This window comes from Capricornis sumatraensis, chromosome 3 (genome assembly GCF_032405125.1).
Source record: "Capricornis sumatraensis isolate serow.1 chromosome 3, serow.2, whole genome shotgun sequence".
In the NCBI taxonomy this organism is placed as follows: Eukaryota; Metazoa; Chordata; class Mammalia; order Artiodactyla; family Bovidae; genus Capricornis; species Capricornis sumatraensis.
The window spans coordinates 70,987,336-71,014,552 of NC_091071.1; the positions used below are offsets into that span (position 1 = coordinate 70,987,336).

The 27,217-nt window shown below is 41.4% G+C and overlaps 1 protein-coding gene across 1 annotated transcript; it reads right to left on the reverse strand.

The window, feature by feature from the left end:
- Positions 1 to 554: 554 nt before the first annotated feature.
- On the reverse strand, positions 555 to 16,830 carry KLHL23 (kelch like family member 23). Its single transcript, XM_068969246.1, has 3 exons — positions 15,618 to 16,830; positions 11,833 to 11,985; positions 555 to 865 (listed from the first exon to the last, which is right to left on the reverse strand). Exons 1-3 carry the CDS (start codon positions 16,828 to 16,830, stop codon positions 555 to 557), a joined length of 1,677 nt encoding a protein of 558 aa, XP_068825347.1.
- Positions 16,831 to 27,217: the final 10,387 nt, after the last annotated feature.

A 27,217-nucleotide genomic window follows, 5' to 3' on the forward strand; every position in this document is an offset into this window, starting at 1 on the left:
CTCTGTTGTCAGTAAATAATCATAACAATAAATAATACATGCTATGAAAGAAAAACACTAAACATAAGTCCATTCTAAATAATTCTAAAGGTGAAAAAAAGCTTAAGTGTTGCTTTTGTAGAGGTAGAGAATATTCCTCCTTGTATTTCAAATTCCTTGCTAGCTAAGTGGAAACAATGTACACTATTACATTACAGGATCGTAAGGGACACCTCATTCCACAGAATGATTTTGACCTACACCCAGTGTTGCTGCTACCAGGAGAAAAAATTTGCTACAAAGGCATTTCACCTTTGACCAAGTGTCCAGCATTCCAAATCACCTTTGATGAGCAAAGATTATAGGTGTTGACTCCACTGATTTATTCAACTGTAAATATGCAAAAGATTTTTCTTGACCATTAATCACTAGGTTGAGGTGTAGAGTGGGGGTTAGGAATAAGAATTTACCTATTATGTGCCAGGCCACAGTAACAAGTAAGAGACTCCAAACCCTACATTCTTTTCTTACTACACCATGAAACAGTGACTACTTGGTCATTTCTTTGGACTTGATCAGACATTATACACACAAACACACCCATGGGACCTCATGGCACTTGGAAGATTACCCACAATTTCCCACTTATTAAGATCTGGATCATATTTCTCAATGCTCTGAAGATACGTCCCCTTTGAGTAGGAATAGCCCCCAGTGACGTAAATGCATCCATTCATGATGACGGCACCACACTCCATCCTCCTTTCCATCATGGGAGCGATCTCTCTCCACTCATTCTGTTCAGGGTCATAGCATTCTGCGATTGTAGTTTGTCCACCAACTAGATAGAGCTTATTTTCAAATGGGACTGAACACAATCCATATTCTATTAAAAAGAAAAAAGAAAGCACGTTTTTATTAGGGTAAACAGAAGAGATACCCCAGGGTAGTGATGTAATAATGCTTTACAATTTGGCTTACAAAAATAAGAGTAGTTGTGACATTTTGATTCCAGCACACACTACTGCAACATGGACCCTTAAAATCTGCTCCCAGGTTCAGATGACTAGTTCCTGCCACTGTCTTTCAGATTATCCTTAAACTGGCTTCTCAGGGTGCTGGGAAGAACTCATCCTCAGACCACCACCCTTCTGGGAACTTCCCAGCACAGGCACCTTTTCTCTATGCCTGTGTGTAAAAGTCGTAGTAGCAGAGTCCCTGTGCCATGAACATGTCCTAGGTAACTGGTGTAGGATCCTTCAGGCCTTAGCAGCTAACCCTCAACTGGTACATGCTGCCACAGATGCTTGCCACTCTCATACTGCTGGTTAAGTTAAGGCCACAAGAAGTTAGAGAAACACAAGCCAGTTTGCTAGGGGAACTACAGTCTGTGACCTTGAGAAGCTGTGGAAGGTGCTCAAAGGCAGAAGGCTGCTGTGTGAAGTCTGTCTCCTGGAGCTGGGAGTCCACTTCTTGGGGCTGAGCCTTCCAGGCTGTTTTAATTTCTTCCATTTTATCTCCCCTTCCATATTCAAACCTGCTGGCTGTTCAAGGCCCTGGGATCTCTGGCAACCTCACTTCCTCTCCCTTCTTCCAGGGCTGTGTCTAGGATGAGGCAAGTGATGTGCCTAGAGCACAAACCATGACGAGGTGCTTCCTCTCTGAGTGACTCCTTCCGTTTTGGGCCTCAGGTGTCTCGCTTGCCTGACGCTAGTCCCAGCCCTGTTTCTAACATCCCAGCCCTTAGTGCTCACATCTCTCCCAGCCTGGGAGTTCATTCTGTGGAATGTCAACTACAGACCTGAAGGAAGAGCAGGAGTTGTCAGTGGGATGAATATTATAGCAAACAAATGAAGAGTTAGCTTTCCACTGCTGAGCTGTTTCTTCTGTCTGGAAGTCTTTTCTTTGCATAGCTGCCTGCTTCTCGTCAAGCAGTTCTCATCTTACTGTCAACTCTTCACTGGGCTTTCTCCTGTCATCCAACCTGCAGGAACCAGTCAGCTGTCTCTACCACATCACCCTACTTTAATTCTCTCTGTAGTATGTCCCACGATCTGATGTGGTTCCTGTTTACAGTCTCTCTCTTCCTTCCAGCAGTGCAGGAACTGTGTCCTGCCCAATGCTCCATCCTATTTGGAGGATGGCAAATGTCTGGCACCTTGTAAGGACTCAGTAAACGCTTGTTGGATCAATGAATGAATTGTACCTTGTACCCTCTGTGCCCAAATATGCACTCCCAATACTTCATGGAAAAAAAACTTATAAGGCCTTCTTTAGAAAGAAAGAATGCACAATCATTCTTTGATTTCCCCTGTAAGTAGGGAAGACAGGTTCTTATCAGTAAAGCTGTTGCTATTTAGGCTTCAAACCATAAGGATAAGTCTGAGAAGATTGGTATTTCTGCTTTGAGTCCACGTGCTGATGTTCTCCAGTTTCTGACATCCAAGAATTCTCCCACTTCTGAAAACCCATTTATTCCTTTTCAGTTAAATAAATGTAGAATTTTTATAGGATTTCATTAGTTTTTGAGTACCTGTGACATATAATTTATATAAATTATGAGTCATTCTGTTAAATGGTTACTGTGAAAATTAATGATGATACAAAAATTTTATCAGTTGGTATAAATGATTCAACAGTGAGCTTAGTAGGCTATTTTTAAATTATTCAGATCTTGCCAAAAAAAATCATCATTTTGTGACTCAGGTTAAAGAAGACTCTCAATCTTTCCATAGCAACAAAAATGTCCAAAATAAAGTGACTCCTGGGCTCTCTATTCTGAGTCATTGATGTATGTATCTGTTTTTGTGCCAGTACCATACTCTTTTGATTAATGCAGTTTTGTAGTATAGACTGAAGTCACTGATTCCTCCAACTCTGTTCTTTTTCAAGAGTGTTTTGGCTATTCAAGGTCTTCTGTTTTTCCATACAAATTTTAACATTATTTATTCTAGTTCTATGAAAAATACCCTTGGTGTTTTGATAGGGATTGCACTGAATCTGTAGATTGCCTCAGGATAAATGTGGTCATCTTAACAATATTAATTCTTCCAATCCATGAACACAGTATATCTTTCCATCTGTTTGTGTCATCTTCAATTGTTTTCATCAGTGCTTCCGTTTTCTGAGCACAGGTCTTTACCTCTTAGGCAGGTTTATTCCCAGCCATTTTATTTTATTTTTTGATGCAATGGTAAATGAGATTGTTTATTTAATTTCTCTTTCATTGTTAGTGTATAGAAATGCAATAGATTTCTATACGTTAATCCGTATCCTTATGAGCAATTACTCTACATCAAAGGAGGCAAGAATATACAATGGAGAAAAAAAAAGTCTCTTCAATAAGTGGTGTGCTGGGAAAACTGGACAGCTACATGGAAAAGAATGAAATCAGAAGATTGGCTCACACCATATACAAAAATAAACTCAAAATACAGTAAAGACTTAAATGTAAGGCTATTTACTATAAAACTCTTAAAACATAAGCAGAACACTCTTTAACATAAATTGCATCAAGATCTTTTTCAATCTACCACTTAAAGAGTTCAGTTCAGTCGCTCAGTCATGTCCAACTCTTTGCAACCACTTAGAGTAATGAAAATAAAAACAAAAATAAGCAAATGGGACCTAACTAAACTTAAAAGCTTTTGCACAGCAAAGGAAGCATAAACAAAATGAAAAGACAACCCTCAGAATGGGAGAAAGTATATGCAAATGAAGCAACTGACAAAAGATTAATCTCCAAAATACACAAGGAGCTCATGTGACTCAATATCAAACAAACAAACAACCCAATCAGAAAACGGGCAGAAGATCTAAACAGACATTTCTCCAAAGAAGACATATGGCTAAAAAGCATATGAAAAGATGTTCATTATCACCAATTATTAGAGACATGCAAATCAAAACCACAATGCAGTATTACCTCACACTGGTCAGAATAGCTATCATCAAAAAATCTATAAACAATAAATGCTGATGAAGATGTGGAACAAATAGAACCTTCCTATATTGTTGGTGGGAATGCAAATTGGTATAGCCACTAGGGAAAACAGCATGGAGGGTCCTTAAAAAACTAATCATAGAGCTACCATATCTTCCAGAAATCCCATTCCTAAGCATACATCTGGAGAAAACCATGATTTGAAAAGATACATGCACCCCAATGTTCATTGTAGCACTGTTTACAATAGCCAAGACATAGAAGCAACTTAATGTCTATGGAGACATGAATGGATAAAGGTGATATATTTATACAATCGAATATTACTCAGCCATAAAAAGGAATAAAATAATGGAACATAGGTAGATCTAGAGATAATCATATTAAGTGAAGGAAAGTAGACAAAGACAAATACCATGTGATATCACTTACACGTAGAATCTAAAAAAATGATACAAATGAACTCATTTACAAAACAGAAATAGACTCACAGACATAGAAAACACACTATGGTTACCAAAGTGGGTAGTGTAGTGGGGAGATAAGTAGGAGTTTGGGGATGAACATATACATACTACCATATATAAAACAGGTGAACAACAGGAACTTATTGGATAGCACAGGTAACTCTACTCAATACGCTGTGAATGGTCTACGTGGGGAAAGAATCTAAATGAGAGTGGAGACATACATGTATATGACTGGTTCACTGTGCTGTATACCTGAAACTAACACAATATTGTAAATCAATTAAACTTCAATAAACATGAACAAATAAACATTTTTTAAATGACAAAGCAAAAAACACAATGGATGAACAGATAAAAAAGATATGGTGTGTGTGTGTGTGTATATATATATACATATATAAAGGAATACTATTCCACAATAAAAAAGAATGAAATTTTGCCATTGGCAACAATGGATGGATTTGGAAAGTATTAGGGCTTCCCAGGTAGCACTAACAGTAAAGAACTCTCCTGCCAATGCAGGTAAATGTAAGAGACGCAGGTTCTATCCCTGAGTTGGGAAGATCCCCTGGAGGTGGGTATGCAACTCACACCAGTATTCTTGCCTGGAGAATCCCTTGGACAGAGGAGCGTGGTGGGCTATGGTCCATAGGGTCCCAAAGAGTCAGATAGGACCGAAGCAACTTAGCACACATGGAGAATATTATGCTAAGTGAAACAAGGCAGACAGAGAAAGACAAATATTGCACGAATCACTTATATGTGGAGTCTAAAATATAAAACAAGCTAGTGACTACAACAAAAAAGAGCTAGACTCACAGACTGGAGAAAACTGGTGGCTACCGGTGGGGAAAGGGAATGGGGGAGGGGCAAGATGGGGCGGGAGACTAAGAAAGTGCCGACTATTATGTATAAAATAAATAACTAGAAGGATATATTGTAAAACACAGGGGATACAGCCAATATTTTATAATAACTATAGAGTATAAAAATTTTTTAAATATAAATCACTGTTGTACATCTAGAACTTATATTGTACATAAACTACATCTCAGTTTTTTAAAAGTATAAAAATAAAGTGATTCCTGGTATTTTTTCCCATTACCCAAATGCAACATAATGTTCTGTTATAGTTGGTGGAAACCTGCTCAGCTGTAACTGACTTTTTTCTTATTGGTTACTCTATGAAGCTACTGAGGCTGAGGTACTGTAGCTTGTTTATCGAGCTCCTAGCACTATACACAGCATTAGAAAGCACTCAGCAAATATCTGTTGGACAAATGAATGAATGAGCAATTTCAAACCCAGTATGAAAATAGCTCAGAGTTTACACACAAATGTTCACTATAAAAGCATGGCAGTTGATATTCAGTTTTACAAGAGTGATCAGAGCAAAGCCACGCAGGCATTCGGAAACAACCACAATATTTTCAGGTATTCAATATCCACTTTTAAAAAAATGCTTTAAAAATTTTACTTAAGATTTTTTTCTCACTGAAAAGAACTGTAAAGCTTATCTAATCTAACTTCCTTATTTTGCTGGAAAGTAAGACCCAAGAGCTTAAGCTGCTGCCCAAGATTAGACAAGTAAATAAACGGCAGAGCCAAGAGAGAACATTCTCCCCACTGGACACAGCTCTCCACAGATTTTTCTGCCCTATCTCTTACTGCTTCTCCTGGGTTCTTCACACATTCTTCTTTCTTTCTCAGCTCACCCTTTAACTAACGCTGTTTCTCAAGATTCTGCTCATTTATGTGTTGTTAGTCCCAACCTCCCAAGGCATCTTATTCACCTCCACACCTGGCCATCATCTCTAAGCAAACAATGCCCAGGTCTCTGTATTTACCCACATTCTTCCTCCTACTGCAGAACCACACTTCTCATTGCTTTCTGGACAGCTCTTCTAAGTTGTGTTAGTTGTCCAGTCGTGCCCAACTCTTTGCAACCCCATAGACTCTAGCCCAGCAGGCTCCTCTGTCCATGGAGTTCTTCAGGCAAGAGTACTGGAGCGGGTTGCCATTCCCTTCTCCAGGGGATCTTCCCAACCCAGGGATTGAACCTTGATCTGCACTGCAGGCAGATTCTTTACTCTCTGAGTAACTAGTTCTTGACATTTCACTCAAAACTGAGCTCATCATCCCTCCACTTCTCCCCTCCCATTGGTTGCTACTTCAATGCTGCCAGTCAATGAGCCAGACAGTCTTGCCCTTATCTCCAATGTCCAATCACCCAAGGGGGGTGATCACTACCATTCAATCAGTGGTGAACCTGTACTATTCCTCACACCTGCCTGTTTTCCACTCCTACTTTCTACTCCACTGCAGGCTCTCAGTATTTCTCCCCTGGCCTATTATAGCTTTAGTAGGCCTCCCTGCCATCTTTCTCCCAGTCTACTCTCAAAGGAACTCTTTTCTTAAAACTAAAACTGACAGTGCAGCCTTCTCTTGCTCTGAAACTTTGGCAGTTCTCTATTTTTAAAGTTTACGCCCCAATGTTCATCGCAGCACTGTTTATAATAGCCAGGACATGGAAACAACCTAGATGTCCATCGGCAGATGAATGGATAAGAAAGCTGTGGTACATATACACAATGGAGTATTACTCAGCCGTTAAAAAGAATACATTTGAATCAGTTTTGTTGAGATGGATGAAACTGGAGCCGATTATACAGAGTGAAGTAAGCCAGAAAGAAAAACACCAATACAGTATACTAACACATATATATGGAATTTAGAAAGATGGCAATGATGACCCTGTATGCAAGACAGCAAAAAAGACACAGATGTGTATAGCGGACTTTTGGACTCAGAGGGAGAGGGAGAGGGTGGGATGATGTGGGAGAATGGCATTGAAACATGTATACTATCATGTAAGAATCGAATCGCCAGTCTATGTCCGATCCAGGACACAGCATGCTTGGTGCTGGTGCACGGGGATGACCCAGAGGGATGTTGTGGGGAGGGAAGTGGGAGGGGGGTTCATGTTTGGGATCGCATGTACACCCGTGGTGGATTCGTGTCAATGTATGGCAAAACCAATACAGTATTGTAAAGTAAAATAAAGTAAAAATTAAAATTAAAAAAAAAAGATCACTTGTAGAGATATAAATGCAGTGTGTTTTAGAAGGAAATGTTACTATAGTAAAAAATAAATAAATAAATCTTTGGAAATGTTAAAAAAATAAATAAATAAAGTTTACGGAGGCCACTCAAAGCCCTCTGTGACATGATTTTCAAATGAACTTTGTCACTCAGTCTCTCATTCTTCCCTCTTGCACCTCACGCACACCTCTACTCCCAAGAACTGGAGTAAACCTGGAATTTTCCCACCAGCATTCCTTCATTGGCTAACTTTCTGCCAAAAAGCCTAACTCATAACAACCTGCTCCTGGAAGCCTTCTAAGATTGTCAGATTCCCCTTAACCAGACTGACGCTCTCTCTACCCTCAATCTCAAAGCACCTATTTGTAAGATTGTCTTGTGTTCCTGTTACGTATGTGTATTTACTACTATATTCTGACTTTCTGTGGCAGTAAAATTAATCATCTTTAATATCTCATGTAATAACTATCAATAGAATGGTATCTTTCCCAAGGTAGTGAAGTGAAGTGAAGTGAAGTCACTCAGTCGTGTCTGACTCTTTGCGACCCCATGGACTGTAGCCTGCTCAGGCTCCTCTGCCCATGGGATTCTCCAGGCAAGAATACTGGAGTGGGTTGCCATTTCCTTCTCCAGGGGATCTTCCCAACCCAGGGATCGAAGCTGGGTCTCCTGCATTGCAGGCAGACGCTTTATCCTCTGAGCCACCAGGGAATGCTATCTTGAATTTGATGGAATTATACTCCCCTGTCTTTCAACTATACAAAGCAATCACACTTAAAAGCATTAAGAAAAAAGATAACATTTATATTACCTTTTAAAAATAATAACAGTCATTTAGTTGCAGTCTAAGCTACATATCTATTAGGTAGACTCATGACTGGCATTTTACAGTCCTCAGGAGGTGCTCCTAAAATGTATGGGAAGCATGTTGTTGTTGTTCAGTTACTAAATCACGTCTGACTCTTGCGACCCCATAGTCCTCCTCTGTCCATGAGATTTCCCAGTCAAGAATACTGGGGTGGGTTGCCATTTCCTTTTCCTGGAGATCTTCCCAACCCAGGGATGGAACTGCGTCTCCTACATTGGCAGGCAGATTCTTTACCACTGAGCCACCTGGGAAGCCCCATAGGAAGCATGAGTTGCTATAACTCAGAGGATGTAGATCCAAACGCTTCCCAGGGCCAAGGAGATAACAGGTTAGCCAAATGAAGCAGGCTAGGGGTAAGAAATACAGCAGCCCCCCCACAAGGTCTATGATGTGATAAGCATGGAATAGACTCTGGTGAAATGGAAGCCTCATCTGAAGGGAATAGCCACTACCTGGCCCCAGTGATTGCTGCCAGGAAGGAATAAGATCCAAGGTTGACAGATCTTGCAATTTTCCTAAAGGCCAGAAATAATGATTTTTATTTGAAATCCCCTGAATTTTAAATATTGATAACAAGCCAGTTAAAAAATATTTTGAACACTGTGAGAGCCAAACAGAAGATATACAACATAGGTGATAATATGATATCTTCATTTCTCATTTTATGTTCAACATGAATTAAAATGCTCCATGTGGAATTCTATGTTCCCAGGGATTGATACTGTAATTTAATATTCATTTCTGACTGATTTTTCAATTTGCCATGGCTTTACATCCTTTAGCTTAAGTCTTACTAAGCCACCTGGAGTGGCTCTCCATCAGTCAACAAGCCATATCCAGTTTAAGTGTGTTATGGAAGATTTATTTTTAAAGGAATCCCTTTATTAAATATAAATGAAGCTTCTAATTTAGACAACTGCCCTCTGATTTGTTGATCTGACTTTTCATATGTTGGATTTTCTTTGTAAAGGTAAGTCAGAATAATATCTAACTTATAAGGTTAACATGAGGATCAAATGAAGTAACAGTGTAGTTGTGCAGAGCATGGGCTCCCAGCCAGGCTGCCTGGATCTGAAACTCACAACAGCCTGAGCTAGCTGACCATGGGCAACCTATTCACTGTCTGTGTGCCTCAGCGACCTATAAAACAGTAGTTGTATCTAGTTCACAGGACTGCTGTGGCTCAGATGGTGAGGAATCTGCCTGCAATGCAGGAGACCTGGGTTTGAGCCCTGGGTTGGGAAGATCCCCTGGAGAGGGCATGGCAACCCACTCCAGCATTCTTGCCTGGAGACTCCCATGGACAAAGGAGCTTGATGGGCTACAGTCCGCGGGTCTGCACAGAGTTGGACATGACTCAGTGATTAACACTTTCACTGGATTAATACGTGTGAAAGTACCAGAAAAGTTAGTGCCTGGCACATACTTGGGCTTCCCTGGTGGCTCAGAGGGTAAAGCATCTAAACTTAGCTATTACAGGCATACCTTGAAGAAACTGAAGTTCAGTCAGAACATAGTAATAAAGTGAGCATCGCAATAAAGGGTCCACATGTATTTTTTGGTTTCCCAGGGCATAAAAAGTTATGGTTACACTAAACTGTAGTCTATTAAGCGTGCAATAGCATAATGTTTTATGTCTAGAAAAACAATAAATGTATGTTAATTTTTAAATATTTTATTGCTAAAAATTCCAATTCAATTAGAATAGAATATCAAAGATCACCAGAACAAATATAATAATTACAAAAAAGTTTGAAAACATGGCGAGAATTACCAAAATGTGACAGGACACAGTGAGCAAAGGCTGCTGGGAAAATGGCACTGACAGAATTCCCAAGGCAGGGTTGCCACAGACCTTCAATGTGTACAAAATGCAATATCTACCAAGCACACAAAAACAAGGCATGCCTGTATTCAATATGATGTTATTCTCTACTATAATTTCACTAGTTATCACAGAAAGTTGTGGGGATTCTAGGATAATATATCTGAACTACTAGGAGATGGATCACCACCTCCATGATGTCTTCAAGAGCCAGGACAGCATCTGGCTGATTGTTGCGAATGTCCTCCTGTACACGGAGACACAGCCCCAGATTCAGGTGTGCTCGCCCTGAACTGTGAGGTGACGCACATGATGCACGGTCGAACTAGCTGCATTGGTTAAGAGCAGGAGAGCTTGCTCCCTTCCAGAAGGGCACACCACTTACTGGTTATGCCACAGGTTAATGCTCTCAAACTTCCTGACTTTGAATCCTGACCCACCACTTCCAAACCGTGACCTTGGCAAAGCTGCTTACCTCTTCTAAGCCTCCATTTTCAAATATGTAAAACGGGTAAACAATACCAACTCACAGGGTTGTAGTTAGAATTTAAGGTAGTATTTCATGCCAAGTGCTTAGGCAGTACTTGACCTATGGAAAGTGCTCAAGAATGTTAGCTATTACTATTATTCTCAGATGGGTCAAGCTTGTGAATTTTGATTATGCTCTCCAGTGACTGACATAGCAGCCTGATGCCATATGGAAAATGATTCAAAGTAGTATAGTGATACGGTGACATGAAACTTTCCTAATGAAAAGAATCTTAACCAGATGGTATAACTGTAACAAGTTTATGCTTTCCCCTGAGCCTTATCCAAAGAGACAAGCCAAAGAACAAAGGACACCACAGAAGGCAGGCCATTCTTTGTGGGCAGACAAGATCCTGGGATGACTGTTAAGGCCGACAGACAGCCCTGCACATCACAGGAGTAAGTGCTTCACACCTATTGAAACCCAGAAAGGACATGCTTCTTTAAAAAAAAAGAATCATCTCCTAAAAGGAATTAACAGATATCCTTTCCAACTATTTGACAGACTAGTGTTTTTACCTGTCCATAAAAATTCTGTTTTCTGTAACACATGTAGTAAATGAAAAAAAGCATATAACTAAGGAATAGGAAACGGAAGAAAAGAAGCTTTGTTAAAAATTTTTTTTAAAGAAGTAATACTTTTAACCACACAGGCTTAAGATATTTGTCATGTAAAGACATCAGGGAAAGTATCTGTAGATGTCCTCGAATTGGAATAAGTTAATTGTGATTGTTGTCAGATAACATGTGACTATTTGGGGCCTTTTAATTATACCCAAGTGTAGTCTACTATAAATTTAGCACTGTCTGCTGCTGCTGCTGCTGCTAAGTCACTTCAGTCGTGTCCAACTCTGTGCGACCCCATAGACAGCAGCCCACCAGGCTCTCCAGTCCCTGGGATTCTCCAGGCAAGAACACTGGAGTGGGCTGCCATTTCCTTCTCCAATGCATGAAAGTGAAAAGTGAAAGCGAAGTCACTCAGTCGGGTCCGACTCCCGGCAACCCCATGGACTGCAGCCCACCAGGCTCCCCCGTCTACTTCCAGCATATTCTTAGCCATCTTTTATGCTGATAAGCGGCATCACAACATGTGCTATTTGAGACAGTAATTTGTTACCTGGATGTGGGCTGGAGGTGATGAGGCTCCATTCATTGATATCTGAATTGTAGCTCTGGACCTTGTCATAGGTGCAGCTGCCTCTGTATCCGCAGTGGCCGCCAATGACGTAGATAACTTCATGTAAGACACAAGCAGTAGCATTTCCCACGCCTGTGTGTTAAATTAAAATCACATCTTCAGATTGGTCTTTTTGTTTTGCAATGAATATTGGACTAAGTTTATTATTGCTTTTGTTAATATGGACATTAGACACAAGGCATTATCCTAGGAGTTATGAAGGATAGAAAAAAAAATTTTTTTAAGCTTCCTCAGTTTTTTTTTTTTTTTTAAGGGAGAGGTGAGACATTAATACAAATAATTAGAATGCAGGGTAGAGAACTCCTGTGAGTGTTCAGAGCAAGGAGACATTGCTTTGTCTAGGGGAATCACGGCAGAATTTGACCTGGGCCTTGGTAGGTAGCCTTTGGCAGGTAGAGGTAAGAGAAAGCCATCCGAAGAGGAGGGAAAGGAGAACATAAAGACTCATTGGGCAATGTCATGTGGCCCGGATTGATTCCCAGCACTTGAGCAGGTAGGTGGCACTCTGGTGCTGTCGTGTGGGAATTAAAGCTGACGTGGTAAATTGAAGCTGACACGGCAAAAGATCCTCATGCCTGACTAAGAAACATACAATTAATTCGGCAGGACATTTTAAACAGAGGAAGAGAGGGACTACAGAAATAGAAGGGCAAGAGTCAGAAAGAGAGAGGTGTTGGCCCAGGTGCAAAGCACTGAGGGTCTGACTTAGACTGGGCCTTGAGTATGCGGGAAGGATACCGAGGTAAGAGACACAGAGGAACAGATGGGCCTCAAAGACTGACTGCGTCTAAGACTCATTCTGAGGTCCTGAGCGCAGAAAACTGGGAAACATCGATGCCACAGAAAAATAAAGAGGAAGTGGATTCATCAGGGGAAGAAGACACGAGCAAGAAAAAAGTGAAAAGAAAGTGCTCAGTCATGTCCAACTCTTTGCGACCCCATGGACTGTAGCCTACCAGGCTCCTCCGTCCATGGGATTTTCCAGGCAAGAGTGCTGGAGTGGGTTGCCATTTCCTTCTCCAAGGGAGAAAGATGAGGAGGCTCGTTTTAGTTGAAAACGCCAGGTTAGTCTTTTAAGCAACATCTTACGTAGCCCATTCTGAGCAAGGTGCAGTTCAATCTCCCTGTACATTTCTACTCCAAAACAAAAGCAAGTTTGTAAGCAGTGCAGTTATGATGAAGGAGAAAAAAGTTAGGATTTTCTAAACAGCCAAGTATTTGTTTTTAATGAATCTTTTTGGCTGTACCGAGTCCCACATGGGATCTTACTTCCCCCACCAGGTACTGAACCCACCTCCCGTGCACTGGAAGCTTGCAGTCTTAACCGCTGGACCGCCAGGGAAGTCCTAAACAGTCAAGTATTTATCTCTTCTCTGTACATGACTAAACTAAAAAAGGAAATGAATTTGAAATTTGACTCTGCCCAATTTCGGTGCTCCTGACTGGGGAAAGCTGCTAGTTCACTTCATGACTACAAAATAAAACAAGTTGGGGAACATAGTGCTATTCTTCCTAGAGACAAATGGGAAACTTAAAGTTCAGCATGAGTCCACCCATCAGAACCAGCACTTGCGAAAAGTGCACATAACTGACAAAAGTGTTACCCTTCCCGGGGATGGTCAGATATAATCAAGAATCAAAATTTAAGTTGAAAAAATATAAAGTAAAAGAAAGTAAAGTAAAAATAAAAAGTAAAGTAAAGTAAAATAAAGTAAAAAGAAAAATTAAAAAAATATATATATATAAAACTCTGGAATTTCAGACCCAGCTAGGAGGTAGGGGAGGACTTCAGTGTAAGAGGGTCTTCCATTCCACTCAAGGCTAAGGTGAGAACACTTGCGGCTTTCTTTACGGTGTAGACACCCTTGCTGCATTTTTCTTTCCAGAAACATGGTTTCAAATAAGGTTTAACAACATTTCATAAAGTAATACATTTCAACCCTCAAAGAAATATACTCTAAACTACAAAACCACTGAATCTGTGATCTTATCATTAAGAAGCAGAGGCAGAAATATAGCTAGGTTTACAACAGCTGCTAAAATATCTGAACTTTCTTTGTTTCTTTCATAGGAAAGGAGTTAGGATATTTAGAGCCACTCTAGGGAGGAGAATTAGTAAATGGGGGAGTCAAGCTCAGGCAGAGTGAAAACCAGAGCAGCAACAGCACTGAGCTTGAAGCCACGTCTCCCATGCTGCCAACTACTGCGGAAACTTTGGGCATGCAGGAGAGAGGCTGTAATTGAATATGAAAGATATTTCTGCCCTATCAAAGCTGACACGTTCTTCTATAAGGATGGTCATGACAGGACTTCCCTAGTGGTCCAGTGGTTAAGACTGCGTTCCCAGTGCAGGGACACAGGTTCAGTCCTTGGTCAGGCAACTAGATCCCAATGCTGCAATAAAGGTCAAAGATTCCACGTGCCACAACTACGACCCAGCACGCCAAATAAATAAGCATCTTAAAGTGTTCATGACCATCATGCCTAACCCTTACTGAGTGCTTACTCTATGCCTGTCACTGCTCTAAGTGATTCACATGCATAAATTAAACTAATCCTCTCAAACCCTAAACGATGTAATGTTGTTACCCCCATTGTACAGATGGCAAAACTGGGGCACAGGGAGATTAAACCATTTGCCTAAGCTCACCAGCAAGTAAGTGAGAGGTTAAGATTTAGACCCAGGCAGCTTGGCCTCAGAAGCAGTGTGCCTGGTCACAAGACCATTTTGTGTCTCAGGCTTCCTGTTCTCATCCAAGGATCACACCGGGTCAGATTCCCAGGCCAGGTCAGATTCCCACACCCTGGCTAGCATTAAAAAAGAAACAGAAAGGCCTGGGAAGAAACATCTGGGATAAAATGACTCAAATTTAGTTACAACCTACCAGTTTGTGTGCAACTCCCCAGCACCGATGAATATATGTAATGAAATAAATGAGATTACAGTTTAACTTTTCTTCCAGTAGGAGGGAACAACAACAAGGCTAATCTGGTACCAAACACAGCGAAAAATACAGTGTCTATCAGACAAATACTGAGACCCAATTGTGTGCATGGCTGTGTGGGCCGCGTGCAGGAGACAGGGGATCTGCCCCTCTCCTCTACCCTCTAAGATATGACTGGAATCACAAAGAGCAGAGGCTATGTGTCCTCTAGTTTTTGAAAGAATGTAATTTGTTACACCCTACAGGGACGAAACCTTTCACAGTTTTAATAAAAGACCTTTTAAAAGACAGATGATCAAACGAGAAAAAAAAAGTGAATATTTAAAAGCAAGACTCAAAAAGCTTTGATTTCAAGAGCAAGCAAAAAATAATAATAATAATAAATAAACATGAATAAAACTACCCAGCTTTTTCTCTTCATTTAGCCTTTGATTTAAATATAAATTCTTGACTGAAAGAAAGATGTAGATTCAAAACAGGCTCTAGAGTAGGTACAATGAATTAAGACTGTTTTCTTATATACATAACATTTCTTTTCCAGCCTGGGTAGCATACTCTGACCAAATAACTCTCAGTCAAGTTGAGGAGTGCTATATTTTTACTTAGAACATTCTAGGTAGCATTATTTGATTTGTATAATCCAACTATAGCTCCAAGGTAGCATTCCAAAGTGATAGATTTTTTATAACATTATCTGTGAGAGACCCTTTGTCTAATCTCAAACACCTAAAAAATACAGAATAAACAGTCTGCACTTACCTTTAATCATGTTTGCAATAGGAATCCACTTCTCTTTCAATGGATCATAGAACTCAGCCTCTTCTGCTGGAGCCCCTTTTCTGTAACCACCTAAAGCATAGACACAGCCACCCAAGGTGACTGCACAGTGGTAATACCTGGCATTGAGCATTGGCAAACCTTCTGTCCATTCATCACCTTCACTGTTATAGATCCACACTGTATCAAGAGCTTCAATGTTATCAGTTCTGTAACCCCCGGTTACATAAATATTGGGTCCCAAACATGTAACACCATAACTCTCCCTAGTATAATCTGGTATTTCTGCCCCTTGGATCCAAACATTTGTCAAAGGATCCCATATGTGTACCTCTGATAAAGGGTGCCAGTAATAGCCTCCAATGATATACATTGTGGCTGTGGATCGCTGAGAAATCTCTTTATGCATGGGATTCAAAGCATTGTATATTAGAGATCGGATCTTATTTTCAGTTAATAGGCAGCTTCTTTGAAGGCCTAAAGCTGTTTTTAAATACACTGGATCTATATCTATGTTGATATAGCTTAATAGATTATATAGGCATTCAATTCGATTTTCTACATCATGAGCAGTCCACTTAATAACTGGCTCTATGACAGCTTCTTCTTTCCAAACACTGAGATTCTTTCTGGACAAGATAAAGAGAAACTTTTCAAGGCTGATTTCCAGAAATTCTTCTTGTTGCCATACTTCCTTAAACCTTGAGCACAGAATTCTTCGAGATTCCTTCTCTAGTTCCGGACACACATGAAATTCTGCAAAGGAGTGCATTCCAATACAATTATCAATATCCAAGTGCCTTACCAAAAACTGCTCACATGCTTTCTTCACTGAAAGGAACTGTAGCAGATCAGCTGCTTCAAGCAGGCTTTGAACATTTCTTTTAGTTATCTCAATTTGGGAAGTGTACGCATAATTTACAAGGCCTTCCAAGATATCATGGTGGATGCCAGAGATCTTTATTTTATTTTTAAATTTTTCTTTCATGTCAGCTGTGAACATTGCCTTAAAATAATTGCTGCAAGCAGCTAAAACAGCTCGGTGACAACGGAAGATTATGCCTGAAGGACACTGAAGGGTAATATCAGTAAATAATCCATCCAAGTAAAATGTTCTGAATGCATCCAGAAAATCCACTGGATGCGTGGTATCCTTGAAAAGGTAAATATAATCTTCTTGTCCTTTTAGCGCCATGGCTGCAATAAACATGAAACAAACGTGTTTTCAATTTTGTATATTATCCCAGGTAATCAGTGCCCAATATTCCTGTCATTACAATGATTGATTAACATCGAATATACAAAACTAGATAGGCTAAGTTTAGCAGTCTAAGTCACAAATGCAAAACGTGGATAGACTACTTCATAATTTATATGACGGTCAATTTAATTTCAGGGTAGCTCGTAGTCTGATATGAGGCCCCCAGATTGTTCAGTGGTCCTCTCAAGTAGAGATACTGATTTGCTACCCCATTCACCCAATCTCTTCAATCTGCCCCGAGTTAGCGGTCCTAGAGAGAGCTCACATTTGACGATCCAAGCGTCCAAGAGATCACCTCACTCGAGGCTGGACCTTGGCCGGCCCCAATTCAACCTTTTCCCCGAGCTCCGTCTTCCTTTCAAGTCGCATCGATTGCCAAGAAAGGAATGATAGAAATGTAACTGATTAGAAGAAATCTCGGAAAAGGGAAACCCTGTGCCTTTCTGCTCAAGGAAGGACAGAAAAGAAAGCGGCCGGACGGCGGCCCCTCTATCCCCGCGCCAGCTCCGCGGACTGCCGCAGGGGTTTCCGCGCGCCGCGCGCCTGGGCCCGGAGCCGGCGTTCCCGCCCGGGGACCGCCCCGCCCGGGGGCCGGCGCGGGGACTCGCTTCGAGGGCGCCGCGTGCCGTCCACTGGGCCGGGTGCCGCGTCCCTCTGTCCCGGGCCGCGGCACAGGTGTGGGGAGGGCGGCGCGGACGGCCCCGCGCCCGGCCCGGCCCGCCGCCCGCGCGGCCATTGTCTCCGCGCCGCTGCCGCAGGCGGGCTCGGAAGGCGGCGTGGCCTCGCTCCCCGCGTCCGGCCCCGCTCGCTCCCCGCCGGCTGGCCTCGGGCGGCGGGTCCGTTCCGCACCTACCTCCGGCAGTGGCTCCGGGACGCGGTGCGGACCTGCGGGCTAGCGGCGAGCGGGGGCGGGGGCGCCTCCGGACCCTCTGACCATCTTTGGAAGAGGCGCGGCGGCGGCTGCCTGCTAGCGCAGCTCCAGCCCACAAGCGGCTCCTATTTTGGTGCCCCGGCTGCTCCCCGCCTCCAACCGAACAGCCCCCCACGCGGCTGGGGCGCGGGGCCACTCGCGGGAACTCACGGGTGGCGGGGCCGCGCTGCGGGCAGGAGCGGGGTGGGCGCGCGGGCGCGCGGCTGCACTCCTACCCGAGGCTCCCCCTGCCGCAGGTGGGGAGGCTTCTCCGAGGAGACCGCCCGGGCCACTTTTCCCTCTTTCCTTAGACCTGTCTCCCTAGCCCCACCCCCACGCAGACACTCCCGAGAGTATTCTCTCTAGACAAACTCTCTTAAGTCCTGAATTAGAACCAGATATAGGGATTGGGGACCTCCTTTCTCTCTCCTTCAGTAGCTCTCCCCAGCCCAGGACCTAACTGTGGAGTGGAATTGCGGGTGCATGTTGGAGAGAAGCAGCAAAGCTGAAGGTCTGGGGTTCATTTTGAGGTTACCTTCCAAATGCCAGAAGTAGGGGCTGTTTTCCCATGTACTCCATCCCACCCTTAGGAGAGTACTCTGGAGCCCCGGGGACTAATTTGTTCAGTGTGGGTTAACTTGAAGCTTTGAGAAACACTGAAAGCAGCCAGGGCCAAAGATTCAGTTTTCAGTATTTACAGTAGTTGGAAGGAGCAGCCTCCAGTCTTTCTTCTGGTGGCAGCCAGTCCAATCACGTAAAGGTGTTTATGTGCTATACCAGAAAGTTCATTTTCTTGTTCCAACAAAACCTAATATCAAATATTTCCATTTATTCATTCATTTGCAAGACTGTATTGAGTGCCTGCTTAGGCATAGGCACTGGTTAACGATGTAGTGAAAGATGGTCCATAACTTTCATGGAATTTACAGTGTAGTCCATTGCTTCAAAGCAAATGGATGGAGAAACAATGGAAACAGTGACAGACCATTTTCTCGGGCTCCAAAATCGCTGTGGACGGTGACTGCAGCCATGAAATTAAGACAGTTGCTTCTTGGTTGAAAAGCTATAACAAACCTAGACTGTGTTAAGAAGCAGAGACATCACTTTGCCAACAAAGGTCCATCTAGTCAAAGCTATGGTTTTTCCAGTAGTCATGTACAGATGTGAGAGTTGGACCATAAAGAAGGTTGAGTGCAGAAGAACTGATGCCTTTGAACTGTGGTGCTGGAGAAGACTCTTCAGAGTCCCTTGGACTTCAGGGAGATCAAATCAGTCAGTCCTAAAGGAAATCAGTCCTGAATATTCATTGGAAGGACTGCTGCCGGAGCTGAAGCTCCAGCCACCTGATGCAAGCAGCCAACTCATTGGGAAAAGACTTTGATGCTTGGAAAGATTGAAGACAGGAGGAAAAGGGGATGACAGAGGATGAGATGGCTCGATAGCATCATCAACTCAATGGACACAAGCTTGAACAAACTCTGGGAGATGGTGAAGGACAGAGACGCCTGGCGTGCTGCGGTCCGTGGGGTCGCAAAGAGTCGGATATGACTTAGCAATTGAATAACAATAACAACAGTGAAGTATATGTTTTTCTGGAATTCTGTTGCTTTTTTGATGATCCAACAGATGTTGGCAATTTGGTCTCTGGTTCCTTTGCTTTTTCTAAATCCAGCTTGAACATCTGGAATTTCACAGTTCATATACTGTTGAAGCCTGGCTTGGAGAATTTTGACTATAGTGATGGGTAAATGCCTAAGCACTATTAATTTCCCACTAGCCTTGAGGATTCTGAAGCTAAAGCCCTCTAGTATACTTAATGGGCTTCCCTAGTGGCTCAGGCGGAGAAGGCAATGGCGACTCACTCCAGTACTCTTACCTGGAGACTCCCATGGACAAAGGAGCCTGGTAGGCTGCAGTCCATGGGGTCGCTAGGAGTCAGGCACAACTGAGTGATTTCACTTTCACTTGTCACTTTCATGCATTGGAGAAGGAAATGGCAACCCACACCAGTATTCTTGCCTGGAGAGTCGCAGGGACAGAGGGACCTAGTGGGCTGCCATCTATGGGGCTGCACAGAGTTGGACATGACTGAAGCAACTTAGCAGCAGCAGGAGCAGCAACAACAGTGTAGCCAGCTTAAGGGAGGAAGAAGACCAGGATGAAAGAACACCAGAGCCCAGTGTGTTTCTCAGAATATGGTCTGAGAGACAATATACAAACAGACAATGACCAGACTGTATATGACAACAGAACTCTGAACCACACAAAAAGCCCGAGAAGCCAAACCACAACTTCTGCACCAATTAGACTAGAACAATTAGACCAGCAATTAGCCCAGATTACTGGCGTGGGTTGCCATTTCCTTCTCCAGGGGATCTTTCTGACCCAGGAAGTGGTCAGTGACAGCCAGCTTACTGATTTTTACCCCTACTTCCAACTCAGGACCAACCAGAGAAAGCCAATTTGTTCCCCATATCAATCGCATAAAATATTCCTTGATTCTAGTAGTTGGCCAGGAGCTTTATTTGCCAGGCCAACAACCTCCAATAAAGCATACTGGAGACCTTCCTCTTCCTCCTCCTTTACAAAGCTTGTCCACTCCCCTACCTGCCTTCAAGATCTGAATAAACGGCCCCTGTTCTCATTTGAGTGATTTTAGTTTAATTCCACAAGTCAGACCACCTCAATTGAATTATGTGGGATGCTAGAATCTGCATTTTAATCAAGGGCATCAGATGATTCTTTTGCACAATTAGAATCTCGGACCTAAAATGGGAGAAAGATGAAAGATTTACTATCTCAACGTTTGGTAAACAGTTTAGTAGAGAAGAAAAGTACATGAGATCTTTTTCAGGCTTAGTATTCTCCTGTGTCACTTATCCATCATGTAGCTTAACTGAGCTTCTCCAATCCTTAATTTTCTGACTTGTAAAAGAAAATATCAGTACTTTCTCAACTAACATAAAGTTACTGGAAAGATAAAGCAAAATTATGACTGATGCTGAAACTGAAGCTCCAATACTTTGGCTGCCTAATGCGAAGAGCCAACTGATTGGAAAAGACCCTGATGCTGGGAAAGATTGAGGGCAGGAAGAAAAGGGTAAGACCAAGGATGAGATGGTTGAATAGCATCACCGACTTGAACATGAGTTTGAGCAAACTACGGGAAATGGTGAAATACAGGGAACTCTGGCGTGCTGCAGTCTACAGGGTGCAAAGCATCAGACATGTCTTAGCAACTAATCAAATGACCGTGAAAGTACTTAGGATATGGTATATAAATATTAACTATTATAATGAAAGACTGTGAGTATGTGTGTTAGTCGCTCAGTCGCGTCCAACTCTTTGCAACTCCATGAACTGTAGCCCATAAGACTCCTCTGACCATAGAATTCTCCAGCCAAGAATACTGGAGTGGGTTGCCATTCCCTTCTCCAGAGGCTCTTCCCAATCCAGTGATCAAACTCGGGTCTCCTGCACTGCAGGCAGATTTTTTACCATCTGAGCCACCAGAGAAGCCCATAATGAAAGGATATTTACACTCCTCTATCACAACCTCAATTTGAAAATTAGTATCTTATTAACATTTCTTCCAAAATGACAAACTTTGTAGTTAATTGTAATTACAGTTTGTCCTTCATAATGAGAAGTGATGTCATTGTTGGTGTTGTCATTCGAGGACATAATTGTGATTGATTGAAGACGGAAGTGTGGCTGTTTGTGGCATGATGCTGTTTGTTGTAAGTATAGGCTCTATCTAACTCAAAGAAGGGCTTCTAGAATCATAATAGCTTGTAAACATGTAACAAATGATTCTTGAATAACAGAATTCACTACTATATTGTCATTTGTGTAGTTATTTCAGATGGCTGCAGAGCCCAGTTAATACTTTTGCTTTCATTGCCTGACATTCATTGGTTTTGAATTATTGCTTAAAGTATATATCAGCTACATGTCTACTATAACTAAAAGAAAAGACCCAAAAAAGTGCATATCAGTATAGAGTAGACTGCTTCAACCTGCCAGAAGAGCAACCTGCCAGCAGAAGGGTATGGGCGGGAGCAGTTCCTCTTTACTACATGCTTTATCAGAAATCCACTGCAAATGCTAATAGATGCGATGCACTCAGAAATATATAATTAGCGTTCATAAATCAAAGAAATTAATGACACTCTTCAAGAAAACAACCATGCCGTCTGTGAATCCAAGTCTTAGGGAAATAAAGAGCTGCCATAAGATGAGACATGAAAGACTCGTGGCAGACCCTGAGATTGGCATGGACTTGGAATCCTTTGGACATCACACTGTACTTTTCAAAAGACACTTAGTTTCTAAAAATAACAATTTTGTTTGTTGCTTTTACCTTATTAGTACATCTTTCCACTAAATGTTGCTACATCATTAAATGTTTGGTATGCTAATTGTGATAGCATTATCAATACATGTAAATGTGCCAGTATATACAGAAAATTTTGTGTACTTCATTTAAGCTACTCGTTAGGATGAGTTGATGTTAAGTGTAAAAAAAAAAAGGTATAATTTATAAAGCCACTGAATACAGCTGTATAAGTTGTGCACTGCACAATTCCCACTCATTCCACTCAGATTGCTATGTAAACAGTCTCAGGAATTGTACGGTATAAAACCAGCACAGGTACATGGGGCTGCCCTGGAGTTGCTATGTCTTGGCAAAGCCTTTTTGGTATGCTTCCTGGAAAATAAACATTCTGATGACTGGGCAACAAGTGCTTTCACAAGTCAGAAGGTTTCCAGTTCCTTGTTTTCAACAAAAGTCAAAGAGCATTTTTGACAAATAACTTGGAAAGAATCCATGAAATGAATAGCACTGCTATAACAAAATTCCTCTCATTCCTATCTAGTTGTCTGTGTGAACACATTTTCTCAGGGACTATATCTATAGAAATGAAAAACAGGAATATCACTGATCCTAAAGTCTGTCTCATGCCAGCAGGAAGCAATACTTAGCCAAGATACATGGTCTAAATGAAAGGAAAATAGCCCAACTCATCAGACTGAAATAATTTTTGATAAATTTTTACTTTTGATTTAATTTAAGCATATTTAAGCATTGTTTGGTTAATTATAATAATCAGTTCAGTTCAGTTCAGTCGCTCAGTCGTGTCCGACTTTTAATCAGCCTAGAAACTTTTTTACTACTTGAGAATCAAGAACATAAAATAGTTAAAATAGTTAAAATTCTAATTTAGGTACTAAATTCCAATTTTTTAAATTCTAATTCTAATTTTTGTTTCAGAGAAGCTTAAAATGTACTAAGATTTTCAAGTAAAAAAATATATAGATGATCCTTTCTTTGAATGTTTCCAATATGCATAAATTTCAGTTACCACCATTTTGTTAAACAACACCAATCCATCAAACAGGGTTCAAATTTTAATTACTCTTGTGTATTTTTAATAACTTTAACTGCATAAAATAGAAATTTTGTCCTCTAGCTCTTCAGTCCACAAATCACTGCCTAAATAACAGATGAGCACCATGGCTGATGACCAATCACGTCTCTTCTTTCAAAGTCCATGGTGATTGGTCACTGTGCATCTGTTATTCAGTTCACAGACAGATGACAAAGCTTCTAGTTGTCTTGCCTCCTGTCTGTGATAAGTCTGCACAGTATTTTACAAAAATAGATGATTAAAAGAGGGCACTGGACAACGAAAATGAAAATGTAGCAAAGAACTGAAAGTGATATTGCCAAAAGTAGAGCTTGAATTTAGCAGAATGAAGTTCTAGGAGAGAGAGCTGAGCATGGGAACACTGACAGTGCCACCAGTGAAGACTAGATGGCAGCCAGCTGAACTTGGTGCAGGTGAACCTTTTGACTTAAAGAGGAAAGTGGTTGTTGTTGACAAAAAGGGTAACAGTGTCCTAGAAGAAGTAACGCTGGTAAAAATTTCCACTTTCAAAAGAACTCTTGGAGACATGTCACAACATTGCAAGTGCAAAGGATAAAACGTCAGCAGACGAATGGATAAGAAAGCTGTGGTCCATATACACAATGGAGTATTACTCAGCCATCAAAAAGAGTACATTTGAATCCGTTCTAATGAGGTGGATGAAAGTGGAGCTGATTATACAGAGTGAAGTAAGCCAGAAAGAAAAACACCAATACAGTATACTAACACATATATATGGAATTTAGAAAGATGGTAATGATAACCCTGTATGCGAGACAGCAAAAGAGACACAGATGTATAGAACAGACTTTTGGACACTGTGGGAGAGGGAGAGGGTGGGATGATATGGGATAATGGCATTGAAACATGTATACGATCATGTAAGAAACGAATCACCAGTCTAGGTTTGATACAGGATACAGGATGCTGGGGGATGCTGCACTGGGATAACCCAGAGATATGGTATGGGGAGGGAGGAGGGAGGGGGGTTCAGGATTGGGAACTCATGTACACCCGTGGCAGATTCATGTCAATGAATGGCAAAACCAATACAGTATTGTAAAGTAAAATAAATTAATTAAAAAGTCAATCTCTAAAAAAAATAAATAAAAATTTTAGTTAACTGTTTTTTTCATTGAACTAGAATAAACTTTTTTATGTTTCGGTAATTTAAAAAAAAATGTTAGAAGCTGATCCAAATTTAGAAGTATGACAATTCACTAAGGCATAGAAACATGATCACTCTCTATTGTAAGTTATAGGACAAAAACAAGGTGGTGAAAACACTTTATTCTTAATAAATGTTTTACCAAAAAAAAAATCACACTTTTATTTCCAATGTTTCTAATTGCAGTGTGTATGTGTCAGTTGCTCAGTCAGTGTCCGGTTCTTTCTACCCATGGATTGTAGCCCACTAGGCTTCTCTGTCCATGGAATTCTCCAGGCAAGAATACTGGAGTGGGTTGCCATTTCCTTCTCCAGGGGATCTTTCCAGGAGAAGGAATTGAACCCGGGTCTCCTGCATTGCAGGCTGACTTTTTACTGTCTGAGACACCAGGGAAGTGTACCAAGTAAATGCTGGTCTTACTGTTTTTCATTTTCCTATACATTTATAGGAAATGTATAGAAACTGTCTTCCTATACAAGTCAGTTTTTAATATTCTGACAAAAAAACTTAGAGGTCACAGGACAATCACAGTTGTTGTTACTGATTATAAAGATTATTTTGGATGATAACTTTGCAAATTTTCATATGAGGACTGCCTATATTTTCAGTAGGACAACATTCTCTGGGAGAAGTGGAATAGAAATATGAGCTCGAGAAAAAAAAAAAAAGAGAGAGGGCTTCTCTGACAGTCCATTGGATAAGAATCCACCTGGCAATGCAAGGGATACCAGTTCGATTTCTGGTCTGGGAAGACCCCACATGCCTTGGAGCCACTAAGCCTGTGCACCATGATTACTTAGCACTAGACAGCCTGCAAGCTGCAACTATTGAAGACTGCCCCCCAAAAAGAGAAGCTACTGCAGTGAAAAGCCCACACACCACAATGAAAAATAGCCCCCCTTGCCACGAGAGAGAGCCTGCGTGCAGCAACCAAGGCCCACCACAGCCAAAAATAAACAATAAATCTTTAAAAATAATAAGATAAAAATTTCCCACTGTTAAAGAACAACTTGTTTATGTATTTTTAAAGGAATTATGGTAAGTTTCAAATAATTATAGTTAGCTTTCACTAAATAGATTTTAAAGTGTTATTTTAAAGCCTACTAAAAAGTCATTATTTATAATATTCTAGAAATCATAACCTTGGAAAATGTTTCAACTTATAATGAAAAGTTTTCAATATACATCTTAAAATGTGGAAGTGAGTCCATATGTTACTTTTTGGGTACTTGTTCAAAAAATATATGAAAGACCACTGGTTCATTCTCAAAATAGGAACTAGCTTACTACTCTTTGAAGAAGGGTCATTTAAAAGACAGTGGTTCACTGAGGAAATGTTTTTGGGTGCCAAAGTTCAGTTCAGTTCAGTCGCTCAGTTGTATCCGACTCTTTGCAACCCCATGAATTGCAGCATGCCAGGCCTCCCTGTCCATCACCAACTCCCAGAGTTCACTCAAACTCACGTCCATCGAGTCAGTGATGCCATCCAGCCATCTCATCCTCAGTGGTCCCCTTCTCCTCCTGCCCCCAATCCCTCCCAGCATCAGAGTCTTTTCCAGTGAGTCAACTCTTCACATGAGGTGGCCAAAGTATTGGAGTTTCAGCTTTAGTATCATTCCCTTCAAAGAAATCCCAGGGCTGATCTCCTTTAGAATGGACTGGTTGGACCTCCTTGCAGTCCAAGGGACTCTCAAGAGTCTTCTCCAACACCACAGTTCAAAAGCATCAATTCTTCGGTGCTCAGCTTTCTTCACAGTCCAACTCTCACATCCATACATGACCACAGGAAAAACCATAGCCTTGACTAGACGGACCTTTGTTGGCAAAGTAATGTCTCTGCTTTTCAATATGTTATCTAGGCTGGTCATAACTTTCCTTCCAAGGAGTTAGCGTCTTTTAATTTCATGGCTGCAGTCACCATCTGCAGTGATTTTGGAGCCCAGAAAAATAAAGTCTGACACTGTTTCCACTGTTTCCCCATCTATTTCCCATGAAGTGATGGGACCAGATGCCATGATCTTCGTTTTCTGAACATTAAGCTTTAAGCAAACTTTTTCACTCTCCTCTTTCACTTTCATCAAGAGGTTCTTTGGTTCCTCTTCACTTTCTGCCATAAGGGTGGTGCCATCTGCATATCTGAGGTTATTGATATTTCTCCTGGCAATCTTGATTCCAGCCTGTGTTTCTTCCAGTCCAGCATTTCTCATGATGTACTCTGCATAGAAGTTAAATAAGCAGGGTGACAATATACAGCCTTGACGTACTCCTTTTCCTATTTGGAACCAGTCTGTTGTTCCATGTCCAGTTCTAACTGTTGCTTCCTGACCTGCATACAGATTTCTCAAGAGGCAGGTCAGGTGGTCTGGTATTCCCATCTCTTAAAGAATTTTCCACAGTTTCTTGTGATCCACACAGTCAAAGGCTTTGGCATAGTCAATAAAGCAGAAATAGATGTTTTTCTGGAACTCTCTTGCTTTTTCCACAATCCAGTGGATGTTGGCAATTTGATCTCTGGTTCCTCTGCCTTTTCTAAAACCAGCTTGAACATCTGGAAGTTCACGGTTCATGTATTGCTGAAGCCTGGCTTGGAGAATTTTGAGCATTACTTTACTAGCATGTGAGATGAGTGCCATTGCGCAGTAGTTTGAGCATTCTTTGGCATTGCCTTTCTTTGGGATTGGAATGAAAACTGATCTTTTCCAGTCCTGTGGCCACTGCTGAGTTTTCCAACTTTGCTGGCATATTGAGTGCAACACTTTCACAGCATCATCGTTCAGGATTTGAAACAGCTCAACTGGAATTCCATCACCT

Coding starts and splice junctions, on each gene's coding strand:
- KLHL23 (XM_068969246.1), bottom strand. CDS start 16,830: ATGGCGCTAAAAGGACAAGAAGATTATATTTACCTTTTCAAGGATACC. Junction 11,986..15,617: donor TATTGCAAACATGATTAAAG/GTAAGTGCAGAC, acceptor TTTAACACACAG/GCGTGGGAAATGCTACTGCT. Junction 866..11,832: donor CACCTCCAGCCCACATCCAG/GTAACAAATTAC, acceptor TCTTTTTAATAG/AATATGGATTGTGTTCAGTC.